The sequence below is a fragment of the Periplaneta americana genome, chromosome 17, assembly GCF_040183065.1.
Source record: "Periplaneta americana isolate PAMFEO1 chromosome 17, P.americana_PAMFEO1_priV1, whole genome shotgun sequence".
NCBI classification, from domain to species: domain Eukaryota; kingdom Metazoa; phylum Arthropoda; class Insecta; order Blattodea; family Blattidae; genus Periplaneta; species Periplaneta americana.
Window position 1 is genome coordinate 118,887,120 of NC_091133.1, and position 24,690 is coordinate 118,911,809.

Sequence of the window (24,690 nt, forward strand, 5' to 3'; positions counted from 1 at the left end):
ATTCAACCTCTTCTGTTCTATGGTGCCTTTCAGTGCCTGGAAAAGATCTTCTCCTGTTGTATTTTGTAATTACATCTAGAAGACATTCAGACACAGTAAAATGTTCATTAACTCCTTGGATGAAAATGGCTAGGTGAGCTTTGTCATTTCTATCTGTGCTTTCGTCCAATGCAAGTGAGTAAGCTACAAACTGGTTAATTGTGGTTTCGACTTCAGATTCAATTACATTTACAATCTTGAAATTCCTTCTCTGAACTGTAATTGGAAACAATTTAATTTTCTTAAACTTTGACTTCGTTCTGGACACGGTATTTTAGTAACGTCCTGTATGCACGATTTCACAAACAATGCTTCTGTAAAGGGCTTCATTGATTTTCCAATATTCCAAGTTAGAATATAGCTAGCAAGAAGCTTTTTTTTTGTTTAAGACTGAGGACACGTGTGTGATTTGTGTTTGTATTTTCTTGTTTTATATTTATCAAAATATTTGTAGGCCTACGCATTTCACCTAAAATTAAAAGAAAAACTATATCTTTGTCAAGCGGAACTGAGTGCAAACGTATTGTAATATACTGATTATTATGTATAACCAACAATTATACAGATAGCCCCAAAATAAATTATTTTGACATGTCCAACATGCTTGTAATTGTATGATATTCTTTGTGAAGAGTCGAGTATTGTCGTCGCATGTTGAATTTTAACACACCCTCAAGAATTTTCGAACAAATTAAGCATTTCACATTCTCCCCAATAACACAAAAAAATTTCTCTTCCTATTCACCCTTGAATGTATTACGTCCATGATTAGAAGGCATTTTGAAACGGTGGAACACTCCGACCAACACAATGATAATGGCAGTCCACCACTGCTCTTCGTTTGCGCATAAATATTGAGTACATTACAGGTGGAGATGGGTGAGGCGGAGCGCGCTCATTACGTACTGGCTTCGGTTCCGTTCAGGGGCTTACTCGCGAGTAGGCTTTTGGAGACGTCTGGCTTAATACTTTCCTCTTCCGTTCACGTTATCGGTAGCAACAGTTTCTTGTACAAGGAGAAGGCTGACTTAATTGTTTCTTGCGCCAATCGATAGGTCTTGCTTAAATAGTTCATAATACTAATTATGGCAGGAGGAAGAAGAATAAAGTGTATACGATTTGCTGATGATATGACGTTGTTAGCAAAAGCGGAAATAGTATTAAGGGATATGCTGCTGGAGCTAAATGACAGCTATGAGCAGTATAGGATGAAGATAAATGCCAACAAGACGAAGACCATGGTCATAGGAAGAAAAATACAGAAGTTAAACTTGCGAATTCTAAATAAGGCAGTGGAACAAGTGGACAGCTTCAAATACTTGGGGTGTACTATAAGCAGTAACATGAGCTGCTGCCAGGAAGTCAAAAGAAATGGCAAAGGAAGCTTTTAATAGAAAAAGGAGCATATTCTGCGGAGCTCTGGAGAAAGAACTAAGGAAGAGGCTAGTATGTATTTATTTACACTGCAAGTGGGCAAGCACCCGGTGGCAGTGGTATATACAATATTAACAATACACAGTTAAAATGATAAGCAATACACAATAAAATTTACAATAGCCTACATAATAAAATTTACAACACATATACAATTTTATACACAATACAATAAGAATACACAATACAATTTAACACAATAATAATTAAACATAAAATAAAACACCTAATTTTACAACACAACCTACGTAATTATGTATAGGTCCTACATAATTTTCAATAGTCTTTCACTTTACTCTCATCTCATTCCCTGTAGTGGCACTATGACGCATTTCACTGACACTTTAGCACACATTTCACTGACACTATAGAACACATTTCATTGACGCTATAAATTATCACTGATCGGAACTGTTCACTGCACTGTAAAACCATAACTTCACTGACTCATCTCGCTTCACTGATACAATAGTTCAAATAAGTCAAATAATTGCATTCTTATGCATACTTATAAACAGAACTACATTTAAACTAAACATTTCTAGTGTAAGGCCCTCTTACACGCTATTTTTAAATAATTTACAATTCAAACCAAGGAAGTAAACTCGTCAGGCTAGATAAATACATGCCACCTTAAAAAATTAAGTGTTGAATGTCACCTTAATTTTAATTTTCACTTTATACACAACTCTTTAAATTATTCTTGAATCTCCTTAAGGAAGGACAGCTCTCAAAGACCGCTGCAGGTAGGTCATTCCAATCATTTATAGTTCTATTTAAAAATGAGAATTTACCTACATCCGTTTTCTGTTTCCTACATTTGATTTTAAAATCATGATCGTTCCTACCATAGTACGTTGGCTTTTCTAACCGAGCCGTTATGTCTACCCATGCTTTCTGACCTAGATGTGCTCTATACAATGATGTTATTCTAGTTTTCCTACGTCTGTTTTCCAAAGTTTCCCATTTAAGTTCTTTTATCGTATCGTTCCCATCTTCTCTTTTACCTTTAACAAATTTAGCTGCCCTATACTGGATTCTTTCTAAGGAATTTATCTGATATATTCTATAGGGATCCCAACACGTAGTTCCGTATTCCATTAACGGTCGCACTAATGTTAGATATGCTATTTCCCTCGATTTGGGGCTAGCCTTTCTCAAGATTCTCATAATAAAGTGAAGTGCCCTCCATGCTTTGCCTGTAACATTATCAACATGCTCTCCCCAAGAAAGTTTGGAGTTTAAATACACTCCTAGGTATTTACAACATTGTTCTTGCGGAATTACAACACCACTGAATTCGTAATTTAGACTAGTTTCCTCTCGGGTTTTACAAAATGTTATAGATTTACTTTTAGAACCATTTATTTTCATCCTATGCTTTAACGCCCAGTTGTAAATGTTATTCAAGTCTGTTTGAATAGCATCTACATCTGAATTATTTCTAATCTTTCTATAGATAATGCAGTCGTCTGCAAATAGCCTCACATTTGATGTAATATCCTGGCATAGGTCATTTACGTAAATTATAAAGAGTAATGGACCCAGAACGCTGCCCTGTGGCACCCCTGAACTTATATTTCCAATTTCCGATATTTCATGACCTACTCTAACTCTCTGGATTCTACCTTTTAAGAATTCTTGGATCCATAGCACCACTCTTTTATCTATTCCTAGCCTACTTAACTTATCTATTAATATGTCATGTGGCACCAAATCAAATGCTTTCGAAAAGTCAATCACAACTGCATCGATTCTTCCGCCTCTATCTACCTCTTCAGCTAGATCCTGAACCAGCGACGTAATTTGACTATCACATGAGAAGCCTTCCCTAAAACCATGCTGGCGGTTGTAAAACCAGTCTTTCGCATTTAGAACATGACGAATATAATCCGATATCAAATGCTCCATGACTTTACATACGACAGATGTAAGGCTAATCGGTCTGTAGTTTCCGACATCTAATTTATTTCCACCTTTATGTATGGGTACCACTATAGCTGATTTCCAGTCACATGGAATAGCTGCATTGTTTATGGAAACATGAAATATACGCATTAAGTATGGAATTATGGCCTCGGAACCTAATTTAAGAATCTCTGTAGCAATACTATCTGGTCCTCGAGACTTCCGATTTTTTAATTTCGTTATTCTCTCTCTAACCCCTTTGGAAGTTATTTTGAAAGTCGAATTTGGTTCACATTCACGGTCTGTGACACAACCACTCCTATCAGCGGGATTATTATTATTATTATTATTATTATTATTATTATTATTATTGAAAACCGAAATGAAATAGGAATTTAATAAGTCGGCCTTTTCTTTGTCATCAGTTATACTTTCTCCGTTCTGATTTCGTAAAAGCACTACTCCTTCATTTTTCCCTTTTCTCCTGCGTACATAATTATAAAACTGTCTCCAATTGTTACTTTCATCTTCTTTTAAAATAGTTTTTAGAAAATTTTCCTGAGCTAACCTTTTTTCACACTCAAGTTTCTTAATTAATTCAACATATTTTTCCCAATGCTCATGGCTCCGTTTAAAAGTGAAGTGCTTGGTGTGGAGTGTAGCATTGTATGGGTCAGAAACATGGACATTACGACGAAATGAAGAGAAGCTACTAGAAACATTTGAAATATGGATATGGAGAAGAATGAAGCGTGTGAAGTGGACAGAAGAATAAGAAACGAAGCTGTGTTGGAAAAATGGATGAAGAAAGAATGATGCTGAAACTGATCACGTGATTAGAAAGAGGAAAAGGTATTAGTTGGATCACTGGCTAAGAAGAAACTGCTATTGAAGGATGCACTGGAAGGAATGGTGGTGAACGGGAGAAGAGTTCGAGGCAGAAGAAGATGTCAGAAGATAGACGGCATTAAGGTATATGGATCATATGAGGAGACAAAGAGGAAGGCAGAAAATAGGAGAGACTGAAGAATGCTGGGTTTGCAGTGAAAGACCTGCCCTTAGGCAGAACACTATGAATGAAATGAATGAGAGAATAAGTATCTCTTTAATTGGAAATGGGGAATTCCTTGAGTGTTTTTATTGGAAGTACATAGATATGAACAAGCATTTAGGTTTTTTTTAGCAAGTATTTTGGTGTATATTTGTCTCATATTCTTAGGACACATCAAACTTCTTAAAAAAAACTAATTATAAATTTTGTAAACACTCAGTTATTTATTGAGTTTATATCAATATTAATTATTATTTTGAGAATTGTTACTTTAAAACAGATGGGATAATAATGATTAATATCCTGCCTAACTAGAAAACGACATATTTTTACAAATACTTTTTAGTTTATTATTGTAAACATTTAGGATCATATTCATAGACATTCTTAGCGCGGGCTTCCGGTGGATGATCAGCAAACTAACGTTTTTCGTATTCATACACCAGTGTCAGCGATATGATGTGATATGATAAGATAAGATATGATATATAATATGATGATATGATATATGATATGATATGATATGATATGATATATGATATGATATGATATGATATGATATGATATGATATATGATATGATATGATATGATATGATTGATATGATATGATATGATATGATATGATATGATATGATATGATATGATATGATATGATATGATATGATATGATATGATATGATATATGAATCCTGTCGATAGCCGGGGCTAGTTTAGCACGCTTGTAGCGCGGGCTAGCGAAATGTCTATGAATAGCACCCTTAGATTTTTAATGTTTGTGTTTACATTTGTCACAAATTCGTAGGATATATAAAACATATGAAGGCCTTTTTTCCTAAAGAGAAACGAAAATAAATGGAATTAAGTTTAGAATTACCACTTTACCTTGAAGAAGAAGAAGAAGAAGAAGAAGAAGAAGAAGAAGAAGAAGGAGAAGAAGAAATAAAAAAGAAAGTTGAACAACTTGTGGTGAAAATATGATATAGGCTGCGATATGAAAAATAATCCTTGAGCCATGATCGGTATCCCTCGGCAAAGTTATTAGTTCAATTTGTCACCCAAGGTTAAATTTTGACGCTACATAATCCAGTTGTCGAAAAGCGTCGTTAAATAAGACAATACAAAATGTTACGAATATTTACAATAGTAGATATTTCGATACTAATAGGAAAATAAAACATAGGCTTATATCTTAACTTAGGGTCGAATTCATAGTCGTCACTTATAAAATGAGGAAACACTTAAGTAATGAGCATTTCCTTAGCACTTATTTCAGATCGTATTGCAGAGACGCTACTCATTCATATGCCCTGAGCATTCCCTTGACATCGAAAGAAATATGGCAACATGGCTAGACGTGAGCGCTTTCCTACATTCAATTGTTTTCCAGCGCCTTCAAACTGTTAAATCGGCATTATTGTCATACACAAATACAGTAGTAAATATTATAGAGCTAAAAATTATACAAGATGTCCAGAAAGCATTTTACAGAAAAGAAAGAAGTGAGCTAAGATAACTAGTTATGAAATATGGAGATATCGTCGAAAATAAAAAAAAATATATAATTTTTCTCTCCAAAAGAAGAAATTGACATGGAATAAAATTGCAGTTGAGTTTAATGTAAACTCCGGAAATATTCCTGTAAGCAAATCATTTTCATTTATTTTTCAGTTATTTTTATGCTAAACAAAGTGGAAATGATATAATTACGCAAATTTTAACGGCTTAATCCTCGGGTAGAATACAAACAAAAATGCAAATGACACTTTGTTGGGACGTGAATACTTTTCGAAAAAAAAATGCCACTTAAATCTACCTGAAATGCTGCTGTATCATAGGATCTCAAAGCAACCAGTACTTTCAGCAGTGGCGAAATCGGTAAGCCTTATGGTTGTATTGTGAATTGAAATGAGAGACACCAGAATATTCACAACAGTGTTCTTGTCGAAACGGTATCTCCTCTTAAATTGTTGATCATTATACATCTCTAAAGGGTTTTCCATATCTCTGATATATCTTTTGCTTGCCGAAACTCATTTTCATTTTAATTACAGAACTCAATAAATTAAATTAAATCATAATTATCATCTATTGTATACCGAATCAGCTGATCACAATGCATATAAGGAAACACTTGAGTAAGCTCACAAGCTACCTTATTTGAATAAGTGTTCACTTCAGTGGGATTTATGAATTGGAAATGATTATAAGCAACTGCTTAAGTGTTTCCTTACGATAAGTGTTGACTATAAATTCGGCCCTTATTCTTGACCAGACAGGATGGTTCCTTTTTCAAATAATCGGTTTAATTGATATTTTTTCATTCATCTTGATTACACAACTTTTAACACTATTTCACTTAAGAGTTATATATATATATATATATATATATTATATAGCCTATATATATTTTTTTTTTTTTTCATTTCCTTTATTGTATTCCAAAGATCTTGCATTAGCAATGAGGCTTTAAGATGTGGAACAAGTAAAAAATATAGTTCAAATTAACACGTGAAAGTAATATATATACACGAGTATTTTATTCCTAATAGGCCTATATATTTTTTTGTCACTGGGGTTGAGTTAGTATTTTCTTGGAGTGATTTGTAGGTTTCTCCGGAGGTTTTCCTCCAACTTCCAGTTGAATGCCACATAATCGCAAGGCGTTCCTTAATGTCATCTCTCCAAAACACTATTTCGCTGTCACCGATTACACGCAAACTAAATAGCCTCTCAGTTCATATAGCGTCGCAAAATAACCAAATAAAATTATAGAAACTGCTCCCTATAAATTCCTGAATGTACACATCTGTTATCAGGCAGTACATCTCATTTGACGATGTGTTGAAGGAAAAACAATTTTATTGTTTGTATACATCTGAAGTCTGATTTATTGAAATATGGTACTAGTCAGCGAAGTATGCAATGGAGGGGAAAAGGAACTGGTCACCCTGCCACATTATCTCCTGGCTTAGCTGCCTGTTGAATGATGCCTCATTGGTGTCATAAGGTCTCAACCTGTCTTTGGATAGTTGACTAAACAACAAGAACAAAAAAGAAGAAGAAGAAGAAGAAGAAGAAGAACCACAACACACTAGCTTAGTCGTCTACGGTGATCTAACTATAATAAAAACAAGAAAATGATTGTTCAATCATCAAGAGTCACTTAATAAACATATTGTTGTTTAGTCAACTGTCCGAAGACAGGTCTGAACCTTACAAGTGATACCAACATGGCACCACTTACGAGGCAACTAGGCCAGGAGATAATGGGGTAGGGTGCCAGTTCCTTTCTCCCTAATAAACTTGAAGGGATTCTTAATTATTTTGGACACCCATGTATAGCAGCCTTAACGTCCTGTCCTGGGGAACTCAACAAGGCAAGTGTTCCTGAACATACAGGGATTAAAGAAGTGACAGAGGTTTCATGGAATCCCTATATTTGCGTGAAAGATTTATGCTATTTGTGATTTTTATTGTCACCATGGCTGGGATTGTAAGGATGTCTGGGTTATGAAATAAAATTTTTATATTTCTTTTAATTTCTGTCTTCATACTCCCCGTATTTAAATTTAACAAGGTGGAGCTTTCTCGTTAATTACTCCATAATTCAGACCGGAAGTTAGCTTTAGTTGGGAGCGAGGTCATATCTCTGATACTGGTTTGTCATGTCTTTCTTCCCCCACTCTCCAATGCACACGAGTAAACTTGTCTTTAGTGGGAGACAAAAGTGTCATTGCTTTGTCTGGAGACGAAACCGCATGTTGTTTAAAGCACAGGCCACAAGTCAGGTGATATGGCGAGACATTCATGGTCGATCGTTTAGCATAGATGTTCCATGTCTCCAATCTTGATGTAGACCCGTGACTTAACATCCACAGAGGCTTCCAGGCGGTGAGAGTGGAGCCCAATTAATGGGACCTCTGCGATCAATTCAAAGGGGAAAGTTACCGTCCAAGCATAAACAGGGACATCATTTTATTTTTACTTCAATTTTATTGTCTTCTTCTTCTTTCTTGGCGCTACAGCTCATTGTGAACCTTGGCCTCTTCCACGATTTTCCGCCAGTTGTCTCGATCCTGCGAAATTGCTTTCCAATTCCTATATCCCATCTTACATATGTCTTCCTCAACTCCATCCAGCCATCTTGTTCTTGGTCGTCCACGGCTTCTTTGGCCCCCAGGATTTCCATTTAATATCCTTTTAGGAATTTCTACGTAATTCATCCGTACCACATGACCAGCCCACCTTAATCTTGCTGCTTTCACCATTCTTCTAATAGGCGGATCTTTGTAGATGGTATACAACTCATTATTATATCGCCTTCTCCATCTTCCTCTCTCGAATACTGGGCCAATTATTTTACGCAGTATCTTCCTCTCAAAGGCATCCAAATTTCCAGCGTCCTTTTTTGTTAGGGACCACGTCTCAGCAGCATATGCTAGTACAGGTCTTATAAGTGTTTTATTTGTGGTACGAGATAAAATTCTTGAACAAAGTAATTTTCTTAAGGCGAAGTAAGCTCTGTTGGCAGCCATTAACCTCTGCTTTATTTCATATGAAATATCATTAGAATGAGTAACTGTTGATCCCAGGTATTTAAATTCATCCACTCTCTCGAAGTCATATCTGCCTATTGTTATTGAGGATGGCATATTCTTGAGGTTTGCCTTTCCACAAGCCATGTATTTAGTTTTCGATTGATTAATAGTCAATCCCATTCCTTCCTGCCTTTTCTATATTCAAGAATGCATCTTCCATTGCCGTTCTAGATCTTGCCACTATATTTATATCATCGGCGTATGCGAGTATCTGCACTGATTTATAAAATATGGTCCCTCTGCTAAGTAGGTATGCATCTCTTACTATCTTCTCCAATGCAACATTAAATTTTTATTGTACCTGAGTTTTTAAATGTACTCCACTCCCACCCCTTCTACTAATGAAGTTCAACCGTCCTCCACACAGAACCAAGACCGCATATACAGTCATAGTAGCGTTACGGCCATAGTAAACAGTACGTTCCAAAAATATGTTCGCGTTTTCCAATGACGAAAGAGCTTTCAATATTGAATCATTTTCGCACAGGTACTGTCGTCCATTTGCCTACGTCGTATCTCGGTTTCCCCCACCACCTTTTATTCGCCAGCTAGTTGCTGGGCTGTCTTAGCTCTTTTCTGAGAACATTAATTTCTGTTAGGAATTGGACGTCTACGTAATATTATACAACTGTTTAAAATAACTTAAATAAAAGGGCCTTGTTAAGTAATTAACTGTCACGTGATTTCCTCCCTTTCTAAGACCCTACGACATAACTACTTGGACGGACAGTAGATAGCATGTCTGAGTAATTTTATATTTTCGGATCGGGCAGAAGTGAAGATTGAAATTACAGTACGTAAGGTACTCTTTTATAGAGCAGGTACAGAATTATTTCAACATGAGCTACTAGTACGAAGAACGAAACTGGTAATTGGAATTAGGTACAATAGTGCGATAATATGCACATTAGAACTGAACCCTGTATCGAAATGAACGGCCACCATTTTCAAAAACGTGTTTAAATATCCATATTATGATTATTTTTCAATTTCACTTCATTCTCTATATTGTACGCTAATGTGCTGTAGACAGTATAATATACACTGCATAATGAATACGTCCACATGGGCAGCTCAGTTCGTGAGTAAAAACACTCATTGTTAATACTGTACTGTATTTTGATTAAACAAAAATCTAATGAAAATGATGAAACTCAAAAGCGTGATATATCCTAGTTTACGTAAATAGATGAACTACTTTTCTTCCCTCCTATATCTAGTAAAGTGATTTTTTTTTGTATATTACGCCAGTATCATCGAACTCCAGTCGTGGAAGGGGGTAGCAAACGGCGTTGATCCAGAGGTATAGGCAAGTTAATATTAAAAATGTTAGTAAAAATAAAATGATGTCCCTGTATAAAACACATACTTTATTATGTCCCATAGTGCGGGACTTTTCGGACACTCTATATATTCAGCATTAAGAATAGCCTAAGTTCTCAACTTAAACTGTGTTACATTGTTACTAGCATAAATAGCATGTATCGTAGCTGATTTCTTTGTATGTTATAATAAGAATTATATCTCAGTTTGATTTATGGCAAAGTGTAAGAGAAGGCCTGATGACCTTATCTTCATCCTAATAAATAATTCTAATTCTAATAATGTAAATTTTTAGAACAAAATTAGTAATCAACATACTTCAGACATTCTGAAATAACACAATATGTGTCAAGGATGGAGGGAGTGCACAATTTCCGGTCTCTTTTGGATGATCCTTTTCAACCACATCGAATTTATTTCCTTAGAAAACGATAGATAAACTTATAGTAAGTACCAGTAGGTATAAAACGAAGTTTATTTGTTTGCAGGACTGGTGAGATTGTCATGATCAATGGAGCAGGGAAAATAATTCAGGATCACAACGTAAACGTAACCTTTCCCAAAAACCGTAAGTAAACAAAACTCTCTAGTTGCTGTAAGAACAATTTTGTCATAATGTCTTATTTCACACTATGTCGAATTTCATAGGTATGTGTGTGTTCTTCAAAAGAATGCAGAGAATGGAACTTAACGCTACTGTAATTATTACTCACACTACTCTCGACATAAAAACGTAACATCATAAATCTTTTCAATACATGTAAAACAAGTATGTACTTAGTTAAGTATCAGATGGTTACACCACAGTCTACTATATACAGTCGCGAAGCTTGAGGCGATTTTTTTGCAAATCTCGTGATAAAGCGCTCCAAGCGGTTAGCAACTAGAAACAATAGACTGTCCACGGTCGACTTTGGACTGTGTCGTATTTCCATCGAGTGATAGCTCGTTGCGTATTTCACATTGATGCTTGTGAAATGTTCGTTGTTGGTTGTAATGAAAATGTTAATGGCTAAAATACAATAATTGGAATAATAATATTTTACTAGAGAAGTAGAAAAATTAAGTTAGTCTTAATGAAATTTATTGATCACGTTTTATTTTCAATTCTGGTGGGATTATTATTCTACTTTTTTTTTTTCAAAGGATATGTTTTTAATTATAGCTGTTAATTTTGTTGTTATTTTTATTTGTTACTTTACTAGAGACGTAGAAAAAGTCTGTTACAATAAAATTTATTGATCACGTTTTATTTCCAATTCTGGTGTGATTATTATTGCTTAACCTCATCCCACTTTGTTAACTACGTAAGCCTACACTACAAGTACCGGTACACGTAAGTTACTCCATTAATTCATATTTCCATTTTTATTGTTGTAAAGGGAAATGCAAATTAATATTTATTGGTTTCATAGTTAATTATCGCTATAATCTTGAATGAGTGAAGCGATTATAGTAAATTTCAGTTCGTTTTGCACAAACAAAAATAATATGAACTTATTTCTTGCAGGTATCTTCGAGTTTATGATGGAATTTAATATACTTCATTAAAGTAATAAATTAACTTTATGCATTTAATATTTCAATAATGGAAGGAAGGTGTTAATTTTTCCAAAAGAACACAACGAAAGTGTAACATATTTTGTCGTCTACTAGGAGAGAGATCTGCGATGATGAGGCGATAGTAGCGATCCTAGTGGTGGGCAACTACCCATGTTTGCATTTTTACTACATGTTGAGCTTCGCGACTGTATATAGTAGACTGTGGTTACACTACGTCAGGCTTGGGCACTGTCGACTGACTGCAGACTACCCCTTAACTCCTCACTCTTTCCCGGCTGAACAGTAACGTTTCTGTAGAATACGAGTAGACAGGAAGGTAAGCATTTTTCAGTGACAGATTGTATACAGTGATCATAAATGTGCAATCACAGGACGAACAGTGATCACAAAAGAGCATTTTATCTCATCACTAGTATCGGTTCTTCCATGAATGGTGTAGATCAGGCATGCACAAACAGCGCTCAACGAGCGCGCGCGCTCTTTCGGAGCGGGAGAGCGGTGTTTACCGCTCGCCGAAACGGAGAGGAAGATACGTCAGAATGACAGACTTGCTATAGGTAGAGGAGAGGGAAACGACCACTCAGTTATCTAGTGGAGTGCAGTGTGTAACTGTTTCATGTTGCTTACCTACTGCTACAGTATACTGGGTGTTCATTTCAAAGTGTGTCATGACGTCACTGTTGTTGGGTCACCGATTTGAAGCGAGTTTCAGCTTATATGTCAGAGAAGTTGCCTATTACTTAAGGCGTTCTTCAATCTGAACTTGAGAACGTGTACGGTATAACTTGAACGTCGTAGCAACAGATGGCGGTCTGTACGGTCTGTGTGCTACCATAACCTCTTTCGAACTGTGTTTTGCGCCGGCAAGTCGTACGCAGGGTATTTGTTATCATCGGTTGCTTACGGTAACATTCCACAACACAAATCAAATGCTCCGTGTCCATGTTGACCGTCGAAGTTATTGTCAACAAATACGTAAGTGATCGTCTTAACCCTCTCCCCATATCCCGACAGTACGTATTTCCAAACAGTTCACATTCCTGCCACTACCGGCGTTACCGTACGTATCGGTACGTACTCTTCAGAATGAACGCCGTACTTGCTAGGCAACTTCTCTGCCTCATAGGCTATACACCTCTGCGGAAGTATAGGAAGATTGAATTCTCTAGGCTTATTGGCTAGCCACATTACGGCATACAGCGAGCCATGACACACTTTGAACTGAACACCCAGTAGTATGGAGGAATCTAAAAGACGGAACATAACATTTAACGATTTACAGCTCGAACTTATTGATCTTCAATGTGATCTAAGAGCTAAAGATCGTTTGAATAATACTACTAGCCTAGTTGAGTTTTACAAGACTAAACATTAGCAATAATATCCACGACTACACAGGCTGGCTGTGAAAATGAATGCTATGTTTGGCTCAACATTTATATTTATAAGCATCTGTTTTCTGTTATCAACTTTAATAAAGGCAGACATCGAACATCTGTAACTGATGTTTCATTACGATCAGTAGGCTACTGTTCCTTTCAGCTGCCAACAGCATAAAATCTCGTTCTGATGTACTGATAAATGAAAATATAACAAAATGATATTGTACATTTAAGTAGCTATAGAAATTCTATTACTTCTGTAAAAATAAATATTTCTTTATTAATTAATAATAGTCCAAGATAGTTTTGCAAACACTGAACGGGAATTCATTTCATAAGTACTCGTAATAGTACTTTCTTTTGTGTACATTTTGTACGAGATCACCCCTTCTTCCAGTCCACGCTCATAACAGAGCGCAACTAATATCAGCATTCCGCTCATGAGCTGTGAGCCGGCTAGGAGAGCGCAAACCTTGTGCAGGCCAGGTGTAGATTGTTTGAATAGTGGGCTCTGAACTGAGCGTAGCGTTTTTATCGTAATATTATTTGAATAAAAATAAGGAAATTCAACATAGTGTGAAGTAAAATATTGTACGGTACAAGGGCGAAAGTGTTTCATTTAATCGTTTCTAAATTCCAACTTCGCCCGACAGCTTGGCCTTAAACATATGAATTCATTCGTAAGACCTCACTTTCGACCCATGTAACGTAATAGTAATATACGTTACAAGGGCGGTATGTTGACGTTTTCATGGTCGAGGAAAAGATTGAAAAAGCGAAACGTAGTTGAGCTTTTTTAATTTCCGAGAAAATGAAAACAAACATACCGCTCGTGTATCGTACATTATTTTGTGCGAAGATCGTTTATTACATACCTGAAAGACGAATTTCTAAGTAGTTGCAATGAAATCTCCATGTTGGTTTCTGTTTAATGACGGCAACTTCGGAACACCAAAATATCTTTCTTCAACATTGTTGCTATAAAATGTTTTCTGTGTTTACTATACTCCAGCAGGCCGTGATATACGTCTGTCTTTTTTTTCCCCCGGTCTATAAATGCGAACTTAAAACAAACGGTAAGGTTATGTAATGATTTATTTTTCATTTTAATATTTTAACAATATTATTTATATAACATATTGCAGTAATAACATCGGCATCTGGAATCTTGTTGATTTTTTTCACGGCTTCCTTAATGTTACTTGTATCAGGAATGTAATAAGTTTCGTGGAGTAGTAGACTTTACTTAATTTTTGAAAATATTTAAAAACAATAATTAACAGTGCAGTTTAGGTGAAATTGCAGTGGTAAGTTTGCAATTTATAATTATTACTATGTTAAACGTCTCTAAAAATAATATGTTAAAAGCCTAAAGCAGTAAAATGAATGTCGCGCTTAAGCGGTAAGAAGAGGGAAATTGTTATGTGTGTTAGGTTGGGAATACTGAATGTGATATTCCACGCTTACCGCGTATTGGTTCTGTGCGTAAAACAAGCAAATACGCACGATCTCGCACAAATAACTATTATTTTCGCTTGTCACTTTATATTGTGTCCAGTGTAAGGACAAAATAATATTGAGAGAAAAAAATTAATTTGTAGTTGATTTTGCTTGTAGAATTCTCAGAAATTACTGTTACTATGAGATGTCATGCGTCGAATAACTTGCCTGTTTCCCGCAGCCGAGTTTGATGCCGTGTACCATGTCCTGGCTTGGGAAGAGGAGAAAGGGTATAAGATCGTCGGTGGATGTGTGCCATTACTGAATTACAACCGTAAGTACCTTATCATGCAAACTATTTCGTTCATATAATCAGTGACCAATCCCAAATAAAAATTCGTTCATTTTCAATCAATCACGGCTGTCTGCTACTACAATACTGTCTATTGTAATGTCACAAGAGGTCTGAGATTTGCACATAAATCCACGAGCGAAGCGAGTGGATTTATTTGAGAAATCTCAGACCTCGAGTGACATTTATTAGGACTATTTCGTGAATAAAATAAAAGTGTAACCCCTAAAATTCGCTCACAAAATGTTAATAATTGTATATTTATGAATACTTAACCTATTCAGACATCGTGAAGTCGAAATAGATGAATAACGATTACTGCAACAAAGAAATTGAATGTTATTCAGTAATGCCAATTGAGAAAAGCGAAATAAAGTTAAAAAATGTTAATTACATGTACTGCGCTTTTCTCTTGTTATTATAACAGAAATACGATCTCATTATCTGCTGAAATCACAATTTAAAACATTTTATAGCATAATGACAAATAACATGATTAATACATTAATTAAATGAACGAAGGGGTGTAATTTTATTTAGATACAATGGACCTGGAATTAGAAGATGAAGATGTAGACTTGGAAGTAGGATTTCGCACTTTATTTAGTACAATGGATTCATACTCATCGATTTACGTGGAAACAGTTGGCGACAATGACTAAACAAAAGAACGACCACGCGATAAATTGACAGCGATAAATCGAGCTGCAGAAATTATCGCAATGTGATTTGTTGGAATTCAGAATTTCATTACACTTCATTGGCCGAAAATGGGATGACGTTGTATAAACGAAATAATCGAAATAGGCCTAATCTTGTCACACCTGATTTGCAATTCTTCCTGGTTATCACGGGGGACATTTTTAGAAAACAGTGATTGCTCATTCTCTCTGATTAAATTGACGGGGAATATCATAACCTCATTATAAACAACCAATCATCATCATCGTCATCAAATACTTTTAATTCTAAAGAATGCCAATTCCATAATTATATTTTCAAATAAAATACATGAATGTGTATTAAGATCCAAATACAGGGTCTTTAAAAAGAGTGTCGCTTATTTTTACAGGAGGTAGTATTGGTCGAAACTAGAAAAAAAGTTCTTATAAATTTTTGTCCCGAAACAAATATCTATTGAGATATGGGCCATGCTGTATTATGGCCTACGATACCCACCGATCGGTTATAGAAGGTGCTCTATGTGGTTACCACGCATTGTTACACGTGCTTCAGTCCTTCTCAGTGAATCACGAATTCTTGCGACCACACCTGGTTGTTGTCGGATTTGCTCACATGCATTGAATCATCCCTCCATACTCTTCCCAATTCACTGTTCCCAATCCTCTTTTCCCACGTTTAATATTTCCCAATTCGTATTTTTCTCAAAACATTTTACCAACATCCATTTTTCCCAATAACCTCGTTTCCTTTCTTCGATTGTTTTCTTATTTATTGGCTGTAACTATAGTTACAAGTTCTATTTCGGATAACAAAACGGATGGATGGACTCCAAATTATTGTGTTATCAAGAAGTTGGAAGAAATTATTGTTGCATGGGTTGGTATGTCACAGAAGAAATACTAAAATCATGAAGATTATTGGTTATGTATCCGGAAAAATGAATGCAGGGGCACTGCCGTTGCTCAAGGCTCACAAAATTCCATCAATGTTTTGAAGGAAGGAGCTCATGTCCGTCCGCCAAGCCAGGAAATTGTACAGGAGTGGCAAAAAAACCGGACCGACCCTTGTAGCTCATTTCAGAGCCTTGTTCACTCCAGAGCACGATAGACTGGTAACTAAGACTTTCATGGTTCGAATCCTACCAGGGAAGGAAACTTTTTTTGTTCCTTATTCAAATTTATTCCCAATACTTTTCGATTGCAGCGATATTTTACCATTTAATTAACTTATTATTCCCAGAACATGAATTTTATCAGCAATCGGATTGTCGGACTCTTTACGTAGATTACACTATAAGCACAGTCTATTATATACAGTCGCGAAGCTTGAGGTGATTTTTTTGCAAATCTCGTGATAAAGCGCTCCAAGCGGTTAGCAACTAGAAACAATAGACTGTCCACGGTCGACTTTGGACTGTGTCGTATTTCCATCGAGTGATAGCTCGTTGCGTATTTCACATTGATGCTTGTGAAATGTTCGTTATTGGTTGTAATGAAAATGTTAATGGCTAAAATACAATAATTGGAATAATAATATTTTACTAGAGACGTAGAAAAATTAAGTTAGTTTTAATGAAATTTATTGATCACGTTTTATTTTCAATTCTGGTGGGATTATTATTCTACTTTTTTTTTTTCAAAGGATATGTTTTTAATTATAGCTGTTAATTTTGTTGTTATTTTTATTTGTTACTTTACTAGAGACGTAGAAAAAGTCTGTTACAATAAAATTTATTGATCACGTTTTATTTCCAATTCTGGTGTGATTATTATTGCTTAACCTCAACTACGTAAGCCTACACTACAAGTACCGGTACACGTAAGTTAATCCATTAATTCATATTTCCATTATTATTGTTGTAAAGGGAAATGCAAATAATATTTATTGGTTTCATAGTTAATTATCGCTATAATCTTGAATGAGTGAAGCGATTATAGTAAATTTCAGTTCGTTTTGCACAAACAAAAATAATATTAACCTATTTCTTGCAGGTATTTTCGAGTTTATGGTGGAATTTAATATAATTCATTAAAATAATAAATTAACTTTATGCATTGTAATATTTCAATAATGGAAGGAAGGTGTTAATTTTTCCAAAAGAACACAACGAAAGTGTAACATATTTTGTCATCTACTAGGAGAGAGATCTGCGATGATGAGGCGATAGTAGCGATCCTAGTGGTGGGCAACTACCCATGTTTGCATTTTTACTACATATTGAGCGTCGCGACTGTATATAGTAGACTGTGCTATAAGTTATAATTTTATTTCACAGCCTTGATATGGATCTCGTACAGACATTATCCCCCATCTGAAGAAAGTCTGGAAGCCTCTAAAGTCGCCCTCAAGAAGACGGGTCTCAAACTGGAGGACTTCGACATCAACTGCGATTCCGACGGACGTCACATTTAAGGGTTGTCTGCGAATGTGATGCAAAACTAATAAAGTACAATCTATATACTATACTGTATCCTATAGGTCTATACTTGGAGGATATTCCTCAATTCTGAGGTTTCTTCCAACCAGATATTAACTCGTATAATAATAAACTTTAAACATTCCACCTTATGCCAGAGATGTACTGTGTTACAGTCCAAGTGTGTCTTTTAATTGAACTAGGTTAACTGTCCCTATCATCTGCATCTTCCTTGCCACCCCGAATTTCTTCACTGATTAATGAAGACCTGTCTTTCAATGGGGCTAAGCGCAAAAAACAACTTTATGAGGTATTGGTTAAAATCACACTGCAGAATGAGTTCATCGATGATAATGTAATATAACTTGAGACACAGATCCAAACATCGTCTAGGCTAGGGCCTGGCATGAGAGCGGCTCAGTCTAGTCGGACAGAGCTGCTCTCGCTCCGCAAGGCACTTCAATTCCAAGCCAGAGCAGAACGCTCACGCAGTGGCGGACTCGCATTACAGCTACCTTCCCTGCATTAATGTAACAAGAGCCACGGTTGTTCTAGTAATTCAGTCTATCAGTACATAATAGTTTGTAAGGATATTACATCAATCCATTGTACATTACAGAATTTATAACACTCTTATTAATTTAATGAAATAAACTTCGCCCTATGCACACACACAAATCATTACGCTTGTTTACATAACCCATACGCACATACTGCAACCTCCTCACCACGGTTCTACGAGACAGGCGTATGGCTTCCACTTCCCCTACTTGCTGTGGACAGAGTTCATCTGCCAATATAATTCAACATCGCTTGATGAATTCACCTTCGTTGAATGTTTTCAATTCCTTTGCAATTTCGTGGCAAATTTTGTAGCTAATTCTCATAGCTGATTCACTAAGTGCATTATTGTCATCCTGTTAATATATATATATATATATATATATATATATATATATAATTTGAACTGGTAATGGAAATTACGGGAAAACGGCTGAACGGATTTTAATGAGTGACCCCTCATTTTCATGCCTGGAATCCAAAGTTTTTCGGAAAAGTAGTAGTTTTCAGTGAAATGTCAATTTTCCTACATAATTTTCCTATTTTCCAAAATCCATCTGTTGTCAGTTTTGAGAACTAATTTTATTCAATCACGACCGACTTGATTGAATTTCAGAACAAAACACACACTACAATAAACAATAGGCTATTACACGAAGGCCGTGACCTGCAGGATTGCCGACATATTTAGAGCTCAATTCAATTTGAAACAGAGCTTCCGGGCTAAGATGCCGTGGTCTACTGGTGCTGACGTTACCAGACGTTTCGTCTACTTCTACGGCAGACATCTTCAGTGGTTAGGTATCCTCGCGAAACGTCTGGTAACGTCAGCACCAGTAGACCACGGCATCTTAGCCCGGAAGCTCTGTTTCAACTAGACACCGGCCGTGAAAGCCTGCATGCTAAGATCAATTCAATTTGTTATTAAAACCTGATTCTGCAGTGTATAATTTTCTGAATACAGCTATGTATTGGATATTCAAATCTACGAAACTTGAGGTGGTTTGATGACATTATTACCGTTAGAAATTAAATATTATTATAGTTAATATCATGATGAATTTATTTTTTCATTAATTGTACATAATATTGATGCTATATTGATGACATGAAAGTGAAACGTTTTGAGGTTATGTAAGTAAATGTAGAGAATATCTTAATTTAGATCTTCATTTCTATAATTTATTGAGTGGCTGCTATATATAACTACAAAACTTAAGTAAGATAATAATATTGTTATTAAAAATCAAATATGTTTATACTTATTAACCCAGTGGGGTTGGGTCTCTTTCATATACTTAATGGTGGTGTAGTGTAGATATTGATATGTGTCATTGTCTTCAGCATTGGCTCGAGAGAGCGCAAAAATTACAGTTCCTCAGGAAAGATCAAAAGGTATTACTTACTGATAAAATAAGAGGCCTAGAAAATTTTGTAGTCTCCAGATAATTTCAGCAGGATCTCTTAGTAGGATAAAATGATTTTACGCTCTACATTTCAAGTTCTACATGCAGCAGCTATACGAAAATGCTATTGTTCGAAAGCTTAGCAAAACCTGACATTTTTTTTAACTTTTGCCTACAATCCACAATGACCTGAAATAGCTACTGCTATCGTCCTGACATTGATACTTGCGTTTTCGCGTTGAAACTCAAAAACTGAAGTTGGATAGGTTCAAGAAAAAGTATCTGGCCTAAAAAAATCCACTCAGAGGGAGTATGTTTCATTATTATAGAAGCAAATAACTATCAAAAAGACAAGTATTCTTCATTGAAAATAAATCTGAAAAATGTTTATTTGAACGTCTAACGAACTTAGTTAGCAGCAGCATTTGCTGCACAAGCCACTAGTATAATATAATATTAGGTAATACATTATGCAACGAGCCTAAAATGAAGATAATTAAGAAGCGAGTATGGATATTTATGAAACGAGCGCAAGCGACTTCAGAAAATGTGGATTCGGGAATAAATGGCTCAGGAGTTTTATTTGAATTTCGTCCCGATCGTTTCCATTTGGCCTCTGTACATTTGGTAGTTGCCTAAAATAGTTTTTCCATCTGTTCAAGGTGGAATGAGAGTCTGCAAGCAAGTCACAATTCTCATCCTTGATCACGTTTACCCTTGCCTGATATTCTTCCTCAAATTTCTTTATGCCCTTATATAAATCTCTAATGTTTTTATTCTTACTATTTGTCTCTACCTCATTGTAATGACTAATGGCATAACTAATGTTTATAATTTTTAGGCATTTCCTTCTATAAAACATTAATATAATTGAGTTACTTTTACGTAACAGGTTTCGAATTCGTTATAACGGTAGACATTGGCAATGGAAGTAAATGAATAAAAAATAATTTTGATCACAAACATCACATAGTTAAAAACTTCTATTGTTTGATCTATGCTTTTAAAATTCATAAAATTGCAAATATAGAGTCCTGCGAATGAGTACTGCAACTCGTGTTCATATAGGCCTAGGCTTGCCAACCGTCCCGTATTTCCCGGGACAATCCCGATTTCGACCAAGTCCCGAATCAAAATGTCCCGATTTCATGGAATATTAGACATTTACAGATGATTTTCGTTCCTATAATATTGTTGGATTTAGTTTGGCTCACATAGTCTCATACAGCCATGCTTCCAATATGTGACGAAATGGAGAAATGGTTCTAGTAGAGTAAGGGAGGGGATTGTCGGATATGTCTGGTTATGTCGGATAATCTCGGATAACATATTTCTTTTCCATCGAATGGTGCAATCTGATGTGAAAATAATGCATTACGTTCTCTACAAGTAGACGAACATCTGCATGAATAGCCATTACAGTTGAGTGCTTCACTGTGTGTGAATAGCGTGTTTTCAACGTGACTGCAAAAAAAAACTTTTTGAGGGTAAGTAATGTGATTTATTCGTTAAAAGTTATTCTTATATTTACGCAACATGGTATGCACTGTTTGATATACCATAGATAAGGCTTCTTAATTCTCTAATTGCAGAAATGCTATCGACAACATGCTTCATGCAGCTGGCTTGTTTTACTGTTTGTGAAGAGTCGGCCAATGTCGGATACTAGCCGAGGGCAATGTCGGATACTAGCCGAGGGCATTGTCGGCTGTCTTTCAATGCTGCTCGCTACATAAAAGCTGCCTTAAACCCATTTATATGTTTTGTATAACAAACCACTACATTTTTACTCATGAGTATTTTTAATTAATGTAAGTAATTAATTTTCTAATTAATCGAATATTATGAAGTAACGAATTGTTTCTTCTTCTGATATTTTTAGATGCCTAAAGTGAAAGAAAAAAAGAGATTCAGTCTAAAAAAATGGAAGTCTGAAGATATGGTAAATGCCATTGTCGCAGTACGGGAGAAAATAATGGGCTATCTTGCTGCTTCCAAAAGATTCAATGTACCTCGATCAACATTATTTGATTATGTACGATCCAACTCTGAACCCACCAAAGTCGTTAAATCGAAACTTGGAAGAAAACCAATACTCCCAGCTTCACTTGAAGAGAAGCTAGTTGACTATGTGTTAATGATGGAAAGAAAATATTTTGGATGAACCAGAAATGATGTTAAAAGTCTTGCATATCAGTTGGCTAAACAGAACACTATTGTAATAGTTTCTGATATGCAATATATTATTTTAAATGCATTATCATACCTCCTACATCATAATGTCTAATGTATCCGACATTAGCTTCCCATTCTCTCAGTGATGATATTATTTCTGTTTTGTCTTTGCAAGTTATACAGCAAATACATATTATGTAAATTACCTAATACTTATGTACAATCTGCAGGAACCCCAAGATGTTATTATAATACTAAGTAATTCCAGTTCTAAGTTTTTTCAATTATCTTTATTTTGAAACATCAAAATGGTATCTGACAATACCCTCCCTTACTCTACGAATGTTCAAGGCAGAAACTTAAATGTCGTTGATGTGTCAACAGAGTGACGGGTGCAGTGTTCATAATACACAAGTTAGAGCAGGTTTGATCACAGCCTATAGCAGGCATGTCAAAACCCTGCACATTGTGCAGTCGCGCACATTGTGCACTGGTCTCTGTGCAATGTGCAGTTCCTGTTTCCCTACGTGGAGGGAGTGAATCGGCTTGGAGAGGAACGCGACAGGGCTGTACAGTACCTATAGTAGCAGATCAGCTTTTGTTTCAGTAACACAGATCAGTACGGGTGCTCATTGAGCTGTGATTGTGAATGCGTTATGAATAATAAAGTGAGGAGTCCACAGATATAACGAAGAAGAGAAATCACGAATCATATAACATAACTGTTGTGATGTTTTCCTCAGCCAATAGTAATTATTTTAAAATGAAAGGCTTTCATCATATGTGGACCTAATAGTGATATGAAAAATTTAAATCATATTAGTAAAGTTCTCAAAATATGATATTCGCCTGCTCTTATTTCTTAATTAGTACTCTCACGTCAAGACAAACATTAAAATGATGTTGTTTTGGAGTCTGTATTAACACAGCCATCAATGATTAGACGACTTACAACTTTTATTTGATAAGCTGATAAGTGATGAGAATATAGTGTGGAATACATGTGAGGCTCATGAGGTTGTAAGGGAAGGAAGAAAGCAACTATTTGTAAGTACGGAAAAATTTTCTGGAAAAATAATACATAATGGCGAATTTTCCACCTCACGTTACTATATTATCTTAATACACTTACATTAACAAATATTTAAACCTGGCATAAAGAAAATGTCCTCGCTTCACAGCTTGTGAAGTACTCTTTTAACTCAATTCAGTAACGCTCCCAACTTGCTAATACTTCCTCTCAACGTTTTCCAAATAAACTGTATATAAATTTAAATTCAAGCTTAATTTATCTAATTTATTAATAATAATGTGAATTTATATTAATATACAGCAAGGAAATGATTCCAGTGTAAAAGCCTCACAATAACCTATTGCATGTATGTAATTGGGAGTGAAATATTTTCTTTCTTAGCATTTGTGCACCAATGGTCCCAATAATGCTTGAGGAAGAGTATTACTTTGAAATAATCAGTACTTACTACGTAAAATGAAATATTGTGTTCGTTTTTGTTGTTTCGAAATTACTGCAATATTTATATTTTCTTCAAATACTGTATACAAATGATGTAATTAATTGATGATTCTTTACAAACAACTGCATTGTGAATTGTAACTGAGTAAGTCTATTGTTTCTTGTGTTACAATTATTGTTAAGTATAGACACTGAAAATAATAGTGTTTTTTCCTTCTCTAAGTATGTTTATAATGTCCAAATGTTAATTTAATTGAACACTAGAAGCGCAGAATAGATTCTTGTACATCCCTCCCGCTAAGAACTGGTAAGAGCAACACGTGAATGACGCAATCTGCACAGACCGGCGGCGTTCCGCGCACATACACTGCACTTTCAGTGTCTGATTTTCGACATGCCTGATCTAAACGTAACCATCCCATCCCAGTGGGGTAAGTGTACGAATAACAATGTTACATGAATTTCACGGAATATGTAGTTTTAAATGTTTATGTTGTTGTTGTTGTTTTCTAATGCCAGGCGTTTGACAATAAAGTCATTTGACCTCTTGCACTTCAATATTTTTCAAAGATATTATCATGACCAGCCACTGAAGCACAGATTTTGAGGTGTTCCGAATCCATTTCTTGGTTTGAGTTGCACAATGGACAGTTAGGGGACAGATATATTCCAATTCTATGCAGGTGTTTGGCCAAACAATCATGGCCTGTTGCCAATCTAAATGCAGCTACAGACGATTTTCGTGGTAAATCGGGAATTAACTGTGGATTTTGATGCAGAGAGTTCCATTATTTCCCTTGGGATTGTGTTATCAAATTTTGTTTGTTGAAGTCTAAGTATGTAGATTTAATAAATCTCTTCACAGAGTAATACGTAGATTTAG

At 35.5% G+C, this 24,690-nt stretch overlaps 1 protein-coding gene across 1 annotated transcript in view; it reads left to right on the plus strand.

Annotated features, from left to right (window-relative positions):
* Positions 1 to 18,372, plus strand: part of LOC138692783 (uncharacterized) — a 42,627-nt gene extending 24,255 nt beyond the window's left edge. Inside the window, exons 4-6 of the mRNA XM_069815989.1 lie at positions 10,843 to 10,922; positions 14,981 to 15,073; positions 18,051 to 18,372. Coding sequence (XP_069672090.1) covers positions 10,843 to 10,922; positions 14,981 to 15,073; positions 18,051 to 18,187 — 310 coding nt within the window. The 3' untranslated portion in view covers positions 18,188 to 18,372. The remainder of the gene's footprint in view (positions 1 to 10,842; positions 10,923 to 14,980; positions 15,074 to 18,050) is intronic.
* The last annotated feature ends 6,318 nt before the right edge of the window (positions 18,373 to 24,690 follow it).